This window comes from Strongylocentrotus purpuratus, unplaced genomic scaffold, assembly GCF_000002235.5.
Source record: "Strongylocentrotus purpuratus isolate Spur 01 unplaced genomic scaffold, Spur_5.0 spur5_scaffold_14, whole genome shotgun sequence".
NCBI classification, from domain to species: domain Eukaryota; kingdom Metazoa; phylum Echinodermata; class Echinoidea; order Camarodonta; family Strongylocentrotidae; genus Strongylocentrotus; species Strongylocentrotus purpuratus.
In genome coordinates this window covers 32091748-32104541 of record NW_022145599.1, presented here as the reverse complement: position 1 = coordinate 32104541, position 12794 = coordinate 32091748, and the positions used below count along the sequence as shown (strand labels likewise).

The window sequence follows — 12794 nt, the reverse complement described above, 5'->3', positions numbered from 1 at the left end:
ATAAATTACAGAAACAATTACAAAGTAATAATTTGTTTGCTATATGTTCCAATCAAAATATTTTTGACTATTTGTGCGGTTTTATAGTAACATCGTCGAAGTCATCCCTTGCCTAAGCTTCCTAACTGTTCTTTTGCTCATAATATTTTTATCTCTCTAATAAATTTCCCTCATTCCTCTCAGAATAGCTCTATGAATGCTTTCTCCTCACTGAGAGGGGTGGGGAGGAGGAGAAAGAGAGAGAGAGAAGAATAAGAGAGAGAAAAAAGAAAGAGAGGGAGAGAGAGAGAGAGAGAGAGAAGAGGGGAGGAACGCAATGACACTTTAAACCATGATAATGGTATATTTTGCAATGCGCCGCATGAAAATAGGCATTGTCTGAAAATATCCTATAAAATCTCGTTTAGGAATTATATAAATCAACTTATCTACAATTTTGTTCAGTCACAGTTTCATGCTGGAATATCAATATGATTACGTTCATCAATTTTGTGTGAGAAATATGCATTTGCACGTTTTAAACTAATTCACGACGATAATCGGATAGAAAACCGCACAAATATCCAACAACATAAAATGGCCTTTATACGGTAGATACTGATTAGTAATTGGTCAATGCGCCATCACGTGACTAGAGCTGCAAGGATCTCCAACGTTATATATTAGGGACTTTTAGATTGAGTGGACAAGAACACGACGAACGCCGACTGATCATGCATGTCAACGTACTCAACTGCCCATGTTGACTACAATTAGAAATTTTAGATTGCACTCGACGATAAACATGCATGCAGAAAGTAACACTATGAACATGACGGACAAAAGAACATCCCTTTACTGCTATTATGTAAAAATGTGTAGAACAGGTGAATAAGCATGTGACATCTGTTTTACACATTTTTACATAATAGCAGGGAAGGAATCGATGTTCCCTTGTCTACCTGAGGAACTGTATATTTTATGCGCACGCGGCATACTAGCACCGTACTAGATTTAGGAAATCAAGGTTGACGCATTCTCGATCGCCGACCGAGACGACGTGACGCATGCGCAGTGCCTTAAAATGACGTCACACGTTGCAGTCAAAGCTGTCGACGTGCAAATCTAAAAGTCCCTAATGCCCGATTGACGTAACCTCGGTCCGTTATATTGGACGTACGTCATCACCTACGTCAGGCCTAAAAAAAAAAAAGATGTTGTATTGCCCTTTAGGATAGGAAAGGGAAAGAAAAAAGGGAAAAGAAGAGATAAAGGGAAGAAAAAAAGAGAGAAGGAAGGAAAAGGGGAAAGAAAGAGGAAGAAAAAAGGAAAAGAGGAGATAAAGGGGAGGAGAAAAAAAAGGAAGAAAAACATAAGTAGCATTGTGCGCGCACGAATGCGAAGTGAGTGCTTAAGTGTTCTTGTTTAGAACTCTATGTCCGCGCCGCGCCTGCTGATCAGACATGGCGACTGCAAGTCGATTTACACGAAGGATTCTCATTGTAAAAAAGCAGTGATCAATTCACCTTTAAACATTCTTAGTCAGTACTGTGTTCAGTGTGTTGAAAAGGCACATCATTATTAAAGATATTGATGACTTCTCAGCAGATGAACTTAACGGCTTTCTTCGAACGTCCTCCGCTGAGGTAAGAAGAACGACTGGTAGCTTGTGATAACCCTACGTTTCGGATTACAAATACAATTTATTAAATAGGCCTAGAGTGAGGGAATTTTACATTGTGAATGATGCACAATTTAGACAATCCAGTGAAATGTTTTGTGCAATGTTAGTTCAAGTCAAAATAGCTGGCAAGGGATCTGTCACCCACAAAGATCCAATTTCTAAGGAAGAGTTTGTGGACATAAAATCCTCTTCAGTGTTAGATTTAAAGTGAACACAGCTAAAGGACTTAAAAACAAAGTTTGTGTTGATATGATGCTTCATCTATGAAATAGAGGCAGGGAAAATTTACGCAACTTCACTAAATCAGACGTTGCCATCAGCTCTGATTCTTCGAATCTTCGAAATCAGATCGTATACTTTGCTCGTGAAAAGCTAACCAAGAACCACCGCGGTGAGTCTCTTAACGACTCACCAATCAGAGCGGACGAATGTATGAAACCCCAGGCGCGGATCCAGGGGGGAGCGAGCGGGCCTTGCCACCCCCCCCCCCCCCCCCCCGCAAAAAAAAAGGAGAGAGAGAGAGAGGACAAGAAGGGAAAGGGAAAGAAAAGAGGAAGGGAAAAAAAAAGAGGAAGAAGAAAAGAAAAGAGGGAAGAAGGAGATCGGGGGGGGGGGCAAAAGGACTCGCCTCCCAGGCTTTTGCATCCCCCCGCCCCCCTCCCCCCCCCCCCAATCAAAAATTAAAAGAGAAGGAAGGAAAGGGAAAGAAAAAAGAAAAAGAGGAGATAAAGGGAAGGACAAAAGAGAAAGAAGAAAAGCAAAGAAGGGGGATATCTGTTGCAATTTTCCCGCCAACAAGTTGTGGATCGAGGGGGGGGGGGCAAAAGGCCCTAGCCTCCCCCCCCCCCCACCCCCGTCCCCGCTAAAAAAAAAAAGAGAGAAGGAAGGAAAAGGAAAAGAGGAGAGCTAAAATGGAACAAAAAAGAGGAAGAAAAAAAGAAAAGGGAGAAAAGAAGCGGAGATCAGTTGCGGTTAATCCTGCCAACAATGTGTGAAGCAGGGTGGGGACCAAAATGACCTTGCCCCTCCCCCCCCCCCCCCCCCAGCGAACCTAAAAGAGAGATAATGAAGGAAAGGGAAAGAGGAGAGAAAGGGAAAGAAAAAAGAGAATGAAGAAAGGTAGGGGATATCAGTTGCAATTTTCCCGCCAACAAGGTGTAGTTCGGAGGGGGTGGGGGGGGGGATGGGGCACTGGCGTACTCATAGGGGCTTTGGAGAAATAGAATTCAAACGTGGTTTATTTCTATTTCCATAACGGTGGTTTACAAATAATGCTGAAATGAGATCATTTTCCGAGATTTTTCCTCACTTTATGCGTTTGTTGGAAAATGACAAATTCCTAAATTTACAGCCAGGCAACGAATGCTTCTTGAGATGCCTACATATCAGGGCCCGCGGAACAGCTAGAATCGGGATCCTCGAGCCCCCCTCCCCCCCCCCCACACTTTCTTTGAAAAATTATATTAAAGAGAAAAAGAAAGAAAGAGAGCGAGAAGGAAAAAATAGTTAACTGCCAGTGTCACATTATAATGGGGTATCAAATTATGCTCATCTGACCATGATTAAATGCTTAAAACCCCAAGGGCTTTGCCCCCTGGATTCCACCTAGGGCCCTAAGGCGGACCCTTAGATGCTCATATGACGGTCATTTAATGCCTAAAACCCCTGATTTCTGGGGGCTCTGCCCCATGGACCCCACGCCAAATAGTGTCCTGCCAGTGTCACAAATAATAAGGTATCAAAAATGCTCATCTGACCGTAATTAAACGCTTAAAACCCCTGAGCTTCCGGGGGCTCTGCCCCCCTGGACCCAACCAAGAGCCCTTAGGCGGGCCCCTTGATACTCATCTGACCGTAATTGAGTGCCTAAAACCCTTGAGATTCCGGGGCTCCGCCCCCTGAACCCCAAGCCAATAAGTGACCTGCCACTGTAATAATTAGGTATCAAAATAATGCTCATCTGACTGTAATTAAATGCCTAAAACTCCTGAACTTCCGGGGCTCTGCCCCCTGGACCCCTAAGGCGGACCCCTGAATGCTAATCTGACCGTAAATTAAAACCTTAAACCCCTGAGCTTCCGGGGCGAACAAGGTATCAACATATGTTCATCTGACCGCAGGCGCGTAGCCAGGGGGCGGTGGGGTGGTCGTGGTCCCCCATAAACGCCGGCCAAAAAGAGAGAGGAGTGAAAAGGAAGAGGACGTAGGAAGAAAAGGGAATAGGCAAAGAACATTTTTGAAATTCAGACAAGGAGTCGAGAACGGTACAACGAATCGTCTTCTTTCTCTAATGAATTAATAAAACGTCAAAGCTTCCGCGCTTCGCGCGGGGGAGGGGAGGGGGAACTAAATTCAGACGAGGATAATTTTCGAGAACGGTACAACGAATCGTCTTCTTTCGCTAATGATTTAATGAAACGTAAAAGCTTTCGCGCTTCGCGCGGATGGGGGAAACTAAATTATTTTTTGAGAGCGGAACAACGAATCGTCTTTATTCTCTAAAAATTTAATGAAACGTCGAAGCTGGGAGGAGGGAACCGAATTTAGACAAGGATTAAGAGACGAAAACTATACAACGAATCGTCTTCTTTCTCTAATGATTTAATGAAACGTAAAAGCTTCCGCGCTTCGCGTGGGAGGGGGGAACTGAAAATAGACGAGGATTAAAAGTCATGACGGTACAACGAATCGTCTTCTTTCGCTAATGATTTAATGAAACGTAAAAGCTTCCGCGCTTTGCGCGGTGAGGGGGGGGGACTGAATTTAGACGAGGATTAAAAGTCATAACGGTACAACGAATCGTCTTCTTTCGCTAATGATTTAATTAAACGTCGAAGCTTTCGCGCTTCGCGCGGTAGGGAGTGGGGAGGAGGAAACTGAATTTAGACAAGGATTAAGAGTCGAGAACGGTACAACGAATCGTCTTCTTTCTCTAATGATTTAATGAAACGTAAAAGCTTTTGCGCTTCTCGCGGGATGGGGGGAAACATAATTTAGACGAGGATTATTTTTGGGAATGGTACAACGAATCGTCTTCTTTCTCTAATAATTTATTGAAATGTCAAAGCTTCTGCCCTTCGCGGAGGAGGGAGGGGAAAACTCGCCCCTCCCTGCACCCACCCACCCCTAATTACGAAAACATTATAATAACTGTTCTAATAATTACAATAATAATAATCATAATAATAATAATAACATTTATTATAATGATAATAATAATAATGATAATAATTCGATAATGATAATATTTTTTCCCGTCCACATGGTTCTTTATTTTCGAAACAAATTCCATCATAACCAGTATATCCATACATTATATACACAAAATTAAAGAAATAATTTCCCAACATAATGACTAAACAAAATAATCATCATCACGACCGAAAAACTTTGTGGCAGATAAAAACAAACATTTATGCCAAAATTAGTATTTTTAATATATAACAAAATGCCTAACATAAAATTCATGATCATGTTCGTGTAAGCACATTTCCAAAACTCTCAAAATATTTTCTTAAGTGACACCATTTCTTTTTCAATTTATTCTCTCTGAGATTTATTTGATATACATATATTTCCATTTTACCGCAAAATCCAAACAATTTATTTTGATTCGTAAATATAATCCTTTGCCCCGTATTACGAAATATCCAGATTTTCGACCAAATTTCGACCATTTTCATTACAATAGTTACAAAAGCAAAGACCATGTATGATAGTCCATTCTCCAAACCATATATTCAGGTGTTTCTGAGAGGTCCCCGAGCCAGCTTTGAAACATTTCATGCATAAATGCAAAAGAAATTGTACAACGTGGTTCTCTAAATAATTGCATTTGAATGGTTAAAAAGGGTGTCATCGGTTCTTCAAATGATGTTTATGTTCGTTACACACTTATTCATGTTAAATATCTTAAACAGGCAAAATCTACAAACGAGGTATTATCTGTCTGGTTTTCGAACTGTTTTATAATAATGATAATAATATTCCACTTTTATATAGCGCTTTACATAATAAACTACTACCCCGGTTACTGGATTCAGTGCTTGCTCACATTACATTCACATTCTCCCCTTTTATTATGTAATATACCAACAACAAGGAATAGTGGGTAATTCACTGTCGGACGTGGAGAGGACATAATTCAAAATATCAAGCTCTACATCATATGCATGGCTTTTCTTCAAAGAACTGCTTGACTCTTAACATTCTTCACATAGTCATTAACAGGATTCCATTAATTTTTCCCAGAAATGTTGGAGTTTATATAGTAAATATCTTTTTGAAATATGAAAATAAAAACTCAATTTAAAATGAGTTTTACTAAGCTGCACCTAATAACCAAATATAAGGAATTCACATTTATCTGAATTCAATTTTAGAGAACGTGCGAACATCCAATCGTGAACATCAACCATGCACGATTCAAGGCGATGAACAGCCCTTTCCGCAGATTATGCGGACTGGGGGATCTACAAACTACAAGCACTGCTTTTTAGTGGATCACCCCCATTTCCTCAGAAAATAAGAATTTCTTGTAATAATTGTATTATGTGCAAAGTGTATTTGTATCGTTTCCTGAAAAATGAATTATGTATGAAAACAAATGTAATATCTTTGTTTACCTTTCTGTTGGAAATGAAATAAACATGAATATTTGGATTGAAGGAAATCATAAGTTGAATCCGTCTGCATAAATATGATAATCTATGCCATGTTGTTACAAAACTTGTCGCAATCCAATCAAATAAATTGAAAAAAAGAGTCTGCCCGCCCACAGAACCCTGTGGCACACCATAAGAGAAACGCAAAGCAATTGATTTGCAACCACTAATACAAACTAAGATTAGATATGTCGAAAAAACCACTACAAATTAGTATTCGGTTTTTCAAAGCCCATGATACATGTATATAAAAAGTAGGCAATTTATTATTTCAATTTTGTCACCCAGGATCGGCACTCGTACGGCCTGCAGCTGCTTGAGACTTTCCTCTTGACATGATGTAGAGGGCGATAGGTAGTATGAGGGTCACACAATCGGCTACGATAAAGGCGACGATCACCTAAAAAAAAGGAAGAATGAAAATATATTCCTAGGAAAGGCCGTCTAATTTATAATTAATTGCACTGCCTGTAGGCCTACCTCAAAAGATTTCAATGATGATGTTGATGGTTAATGAAAACGAGTAATTACATTTCCACCCGGATACAAATTAGGGTGATCTTTGGGTAGACATAATTATGCCAATTTAGATGAATGTCTTTGTATCTTTTGAAATATGAAATCTTGCAAATAAATGTAAATCATATAATCATAATTACAAAAACATTATCACTCATCACAATAATTAAATCGAAATGACACATTGTGTACAATGGGTATCAAGCAATAAACTGTATGTTTTGCTTACCCAGAAAGGGTCGTCATTAAAATGATTCTGGATCACAATAAAGATCGGGTACTGCAGGAAGGATACGAAACCACTCATAGTTCGAATAGCACCGTACACACTGCCGAAGTACTGCATGGGGAATCTGGAATCATGAGATACACATTGATATTGAATATATATATAATTTCTCATCCACTCTCCAGTTGATTTCATAGTAAATTACTTAATATACAAGAGCTGTACTACTATGATATATAAACAAAAGTATTAAGTTAGTAGAGACCACTTAATCAAATGACTCCCTAATTTGCTATAATTTATTCGATTTTCTATTTATATTTTCCTAAAGTTAAAAACATAAAGTCCAAAGTTCATCCTTGAAATTTGCACCACTAGAAACGAAACTCTTAACAAAACAGAAAAACAAAATATGCCCTAAATCAAATTCAAGATTTGTGGTATACAGTACAATTTTGATAACTTACATGATGGTGGTCACCGACGCCCCGGCCCCAAAGAGAAGAGATCTCATAATGAGAATGAAGACAAAAGTGAGATACTGAAGAGGAAGACTTGGTATCAAGAGACATCCCGAGTAACCGACTGCCGAGAGACTTGTGACCGCTAGAGGGAGACAGCTATCTCGCATGTCGGCAAACTGACCACGAACATACGGTTTCTCTGCATTGCAAAGAGACGGTCAAATACATGTATATATATTATAAAATATCTCTTTTGGTGGATCCGATTAGATATTTATAATTTCTGTGCAGATAAGGGTTATAATCAATTTAATTTCATAATGAATTGTATCTTTCTCTTTTTTTGTCATGGTTACGTATTCAGAAATTGTCTTCTCACCGTAGTGTAGTCAAATACATGTTTATATCACTATGAAAATGACATACAAAGAAAGCGGACAAAATATACAGTTCCTTGGTAGACAAAGGAACATCCCTTCACTGCAATTATGTAAAAAGGTGAATATGCATGTGACACCTGTTCTACACATTTTCACATAATAGCAGTGAAGGGGTGTTCCTTTATCTACCTGAGGAACTGTATATTTTGTCCGCTTTCTTTGTCAGTCATATTCATAGTGTATATATATATATATATATATATACTATAAAATATATCTTGTGTTGGATTTCATCAAACATATATATATCATTCCTGTGTACAATAAATGTAATTTCGCTATGAAGTGTTTCTTTCTCTTTGTTTGTCATGGTTACGTATTCAGTGTGTATTATATGTGTAACAACGCAATCATCGAGCAAACAACAAATATAAAAACAGACTGTTACATTAGGATTATCATAATACGCGAAAATAATCTGCCAATTTTATGTATAACTTCATGCACAATAAACTTTTGTTGAGATGGGAAAAAATAAATAACGCGAAAACTCGCATATGACATTATCGATAAAACTTTCGAAAATCAACTTAAAGGGCAAAAACAATACTTCATTGCAATACGTATATACAAATCATAAGTCACATGTAATTGGAATATTAAAGGTAGTATGTCCCATTTGCAGGCCCAAAAAATGAAAAGGTTAAATTCCAACTGCATTTGAAAGATAATACTAATTTAGAACTTCCATAAAAAAGGTGGGGCTTGAAAATGTCTTGAAGTGGGAAAATAACGAAAATAGTTGTCAAATCGACTTAGGAGCAATAGAGCCAATAAATAATAGTCTTGATTTTCAGACCATTGTACCGAATGGTCATACGTCCATGCTGCGTAAAGATTCAGTCAGTTTAATTTTGGCCATCACAAGAAGTGGGTTATTGATGTAAACAAATGCCCATGTACCCTTTACACAGCTCATGTTATGTATGTTATTACCAAAGAAAAAAAAACCGGTCAGTCACTCAATAGTTAACGGGTTTCCTTGCATAATTTGAATATTAGGACACTGCTAGCGTTTAAATTTCACAGATAGGACAGTCATGACATATTCATAATTCCTGCAAAGTTCTACAGAATTTGAGGTTGGCTGCAAAAGGGACATAGTACCTTTAACACATTTCAAAGGATGATGGATATGACATCTTAAATTGCATTAGGGGATTTCCCGAAAGTCTTTGCGATCGTGCTATAAACTCACTGGTGGTAGAGCAGGGTGTCTGGAGCTTGTTTCTATCCATAAAAAGACCACCGAGAGGCCCGCCAAAGAACACGAAAGTCTGGATGATCGCGAAGGCATCGGTGTACCGGCTCACTGTAAACAAATACAAATAACAAAAAAACACCAAAACACAAAAGGTAAGTTTCCTCCTGAGCAACTCCTTTTAATTGTAAATTTTGAACAAATTTTCCAATGAAGGGGATTTCCTGTGGTTCTCATGTAAATTGTGTGTGCAAATCAGAAGTATCAGTCAATTCATGCTTTAACAAATGGGCACGCTTGACAGACACATTGTCATTCCTCTATACTGTACTGAGAGACATGTTAATAGGGACTTTTAGATTTGCCCGTCGACGTGCAAATCTAAAAGTCCGTAATGATCTCTTGACACCTAGCTGACCTTAAATCCATTATTCCTCAGTTGACTGAGCACAGGTGAAAGGACAACCACGTGAGGGTACAGTGACATGTCAGTAGATCATTACAATTATGGAATCTGTTTCGCAGTAGAGCAGAAGTAATGACATTGACTCCAATAACGGTTTAGTCTTGTTTATGCTTTCCCCGGTTTTCTTGGTCCTTTAAGAACGGCGCGCTAGGTTGTAGAGCTCCTTTGCTGATTTGTTGCTATGAAGAAAGTGCATAATATATTGTTTTATTAAGTGTTACTCAACAACGAATGTTTATGTATATAACTCAGTCACTTAGTGCTACTTATCAAACATTGGCTACTATTCCCTGGTTATTTTTAACAAAAGAAAAATAAGTTTAAAAATACTATGTCCCTTTTGCAGCCAACATAATTCTTTGCAGGAATGAATATGTAATGTATGTCATATCATTCTATGAAATTTAAACATTAGCAGTGTCCTAGTATTCAAATTGTGCAAGGAAATCCGTTTACCTTCTTAACTTCACCGCCAGGCATTATTGAGTGACTGATTGACATATTTTTTTCTTTGGTAATAACATACATAAAAATGAGCTGTAACAGGTACATGAGCATTTGTCTACTTCAATAACTAACTAAGTGTAATGGCCAAAAAAACCTGATTGAATCTTTGTGCAGCACACAACACAATTAGTTTATTATTTATTATTTATTATAATTAGTTTAATTGTTATTTTTATTGGGGAGGGGGGTAGGTCAATAGTAATTTTCACCGGGCACCGTACTCCCTAAATAAACCACTGTGCTCATTGCTTTATACAACTACCAGTAATATTTAAATATGAAAGTACTTGCACTACGTTTAATCTATTAAAACCTAATTACTAGTATCCTCATTTCCTAATTTTTGTGTGTGCTTTTTCTTTAAAAAAGCAGTCATCGTAGATTAATTCGATTAGGAGTTCTGAGAAACTCTTTTTTTTTTCGTGGTCCTCGTTATGGAGAGCGGTCAATAAAACTAACTGTGGTGGTGATATTCGTAAGGTCAAAGAACTCTTTGACTTTACGAATAGCACTTAAACACAATTAGGGGTCTAGTTTTATTATACGCTCTTTATAACGAGGACCACGAAAAAGAAATTATAATAAAAGTATAATAATAAATTATGTTTTGACAAATGTCAAACGATGTATATACCTGTGCATTAGCAAGAAAAACAGACCAAGCATTGATTATATTACAGCTACTTGCGCCCTCTATAAAGCAAACAATGCCTATTCGGTGACCATTGGTCCCCCATGATCTCCTTCTTCTCATGTTAATTGAGAGCTTATTTGATGAGATAACCACCTTCCAGTGGCAATGCAGGGAGGTGTTATCCCTCCTGGCCAAACTAGTGCAGTAGGGACTTTAAAAAGAATAGCTTTTTACTTCGTATAAAGAATAACAATATCTTGCAAATCGAAAAGGTAAACTCCCATAATTATCATTATTTATAATTATAGAACATGGAATTGTATACTAACACTTTTCAATTCTGATTAGTTTAACTTTTCACTGTAACTGTTGCCCAGGTGAACTCTTTATTTCATAACCATGTGTTCAAGTTGGTGATTTATATGCGTTAATTATTAATAAGATTCATGGTATGCTTCAATGGAAAATGTTTTGTGCACTGAATAGTATACATAAAAAATCATTGAAATAGAAAGAGAGACTCCTCGTCGACATTATTACCTAGACGTTCGTCGTTATTGGTAAGCCTGGTGAGGAAAAAGTTGACTGCACCAATTATGAAGTAAAGGTGAAGCTGCAGGATCGCCAGCCATAGAAGTATCATCCAGAATGGCAGGGATGATATACATGAGCGAATTGTCGGATATTTTCCTCTCTTCTCGTCCTCGAAACTGCCATCATTGGACTTTCTTTGGGCTTCTTTTAGACTCGCCGGCTCTTTTCCGTTGGTATCTGAGTTGATAAGACAAATATCGCAATGCTAATGCTATGATGGTGGGTTAAAGTATTTCAGTTTCTTACTTAAAGTCTTGTTGCTGTTGATGTTGATATTTTGATGTTTTCATGCCATTTCATTATTTGTTGTATACATAGGAAGTCGTGCAAAATATAACCTGCATAGACGGTCAGATTGACTATTACTACCTAGTTGCCAAAATAGTACTAAGTGTCTCTAGGAAAGCAATAAACAAAATTAGAAAATAAGTAAGGAAATATAAATTTATCAGAAGAACAACATCTTTCACGAGGGGATTAAGAACACGAATATCACATAGAAGAGGGGAAAAGAAGGAAAGGGATGGACGGGGATGACGAGGAGAAAAAGACAAAGAAAGAGAGAAGACAAAATTAATAAACAAATATAACAGATTTTATATTAAAAAAACAGGTCTGGAAATATATATTTATCAGAAGAAAATAAACAACGACAAAAAGAGGCCTAAGAAGAAGACCAAGAACATCACCGAGGAGGAAAGGAAGGAGTTATGTAAAGGAGAGAAACAAAACACCTAGACCTACCAGTAACTGAGTCCAACCCTACTCCGTCCCCGTGTGGTTCTTCTGAACACCCAATATCATCGGCGGGATCCTCAACGTATGCTTCATTGCGGAGTCCAGCGACACCCTTCTGGTCTTGATCGGTGCTCGTAGTGCAGCAGGTTACCAGTCGATGGTGGTCGGGGTAGGGCCAGGGAACGTGTTTGGCGGGCATAATGATGAAAGTGTTAATGCTGAGGAGGATCACGGATCCAGCCAGAATCGAGAAGAAGATTTTGAGGGACATCCCTGCTTCATAAGCTGCCTGGAGTGCGATTTGAATTGAGAAGGCGATCGGAAAGGCTTTCAAGAAATCAACTCAAGGTCGAATTGTAATTGGCTTGCATAATGTGTCAGTAGGTGATAAACAAGGATATCGAAATTGCCTTATGTTGATCATTCAAAAGACTTTGTGGTCGTGTTTGAGATAATTGGGTCGGTATTTGTATTATTAGTGAACTAACTTTAGTCCAGGTTTAAACCCCGACAATATGGGATGATGTCGTCGACTAATTTAGGGAGGGCCGAGTAATTTCTAAAAAGATTTACCGTAAGATTAACAACATTGAACTAGTACATGTTTGTAAATGGATGAATAAACAAAAAAATCATGCCGTCATGGAGTTGAATCCTTTTTCCATTTCATAACTT

General features: G+C 38.2%; 1 protein-coding gene and 1 long non-coding RNA gene across 2 annotated transcripts; both read right to left on the bottom strand.

Annotated features, from left to right (window-relative positions):
- Positions 1–6607: 6607 nt before the first annotated feature.
- LOC105445059 (solute carrier family 43 member 3-like) lies at positions 6608–10126 on the bottom strand. The gene is made up of 5 exons (XM_030985228.1): positions 10117–10126; positions 9178–9291; positions 7543–7738; positions 7076–7199; positions 6608–6727 (listed from the first exon to the last, which is right to left on the bottom strand). The coding sequence occupies exons 1-5, from the start codon at positions 10124–10126 to the stop codon at positions 6608–6610; spliced, it is 564 nt and encodes a 187-aa protein (XP_030841088.1).
- A 1352-nt stretch (positions 10127–11478) lies between these two features.
- LOC115923761 lies at positions 11479–12218 on the bottom strand. Its single transcript, XR_004064071.1, has 2 exons — positions 12126–12218; positions 11479–11558 (listed from the first exon to the last, which is right to left on the bottom strand). It is a non-coding gene; the product is annotated as an uncharacterized LOC115923761 (long non-coding RNA).
- Positions 12219–12794: the final 576 nt, after the last annotated feature.

Excerpts from the sequence above, each read along its gene's own strand:
- LOC105445059 (XM_030985228.1), bottom strand. Across the intron at positions 7,739-9,177 it reads GACACCCTGCTCTACCACCA|AGAAACCGTATGTTCGTGGT; the intron begins GTGAGTTTATAG and ends TTTGCAATGCAG. Across the intron at positions 7,200-7,542 it reads GCGTCGGTGACCACCATCAT|ATTCCCCATGCAGTACTTCG; the intron begins GTAAGTTATCAA and ends TCATGATTCCAG.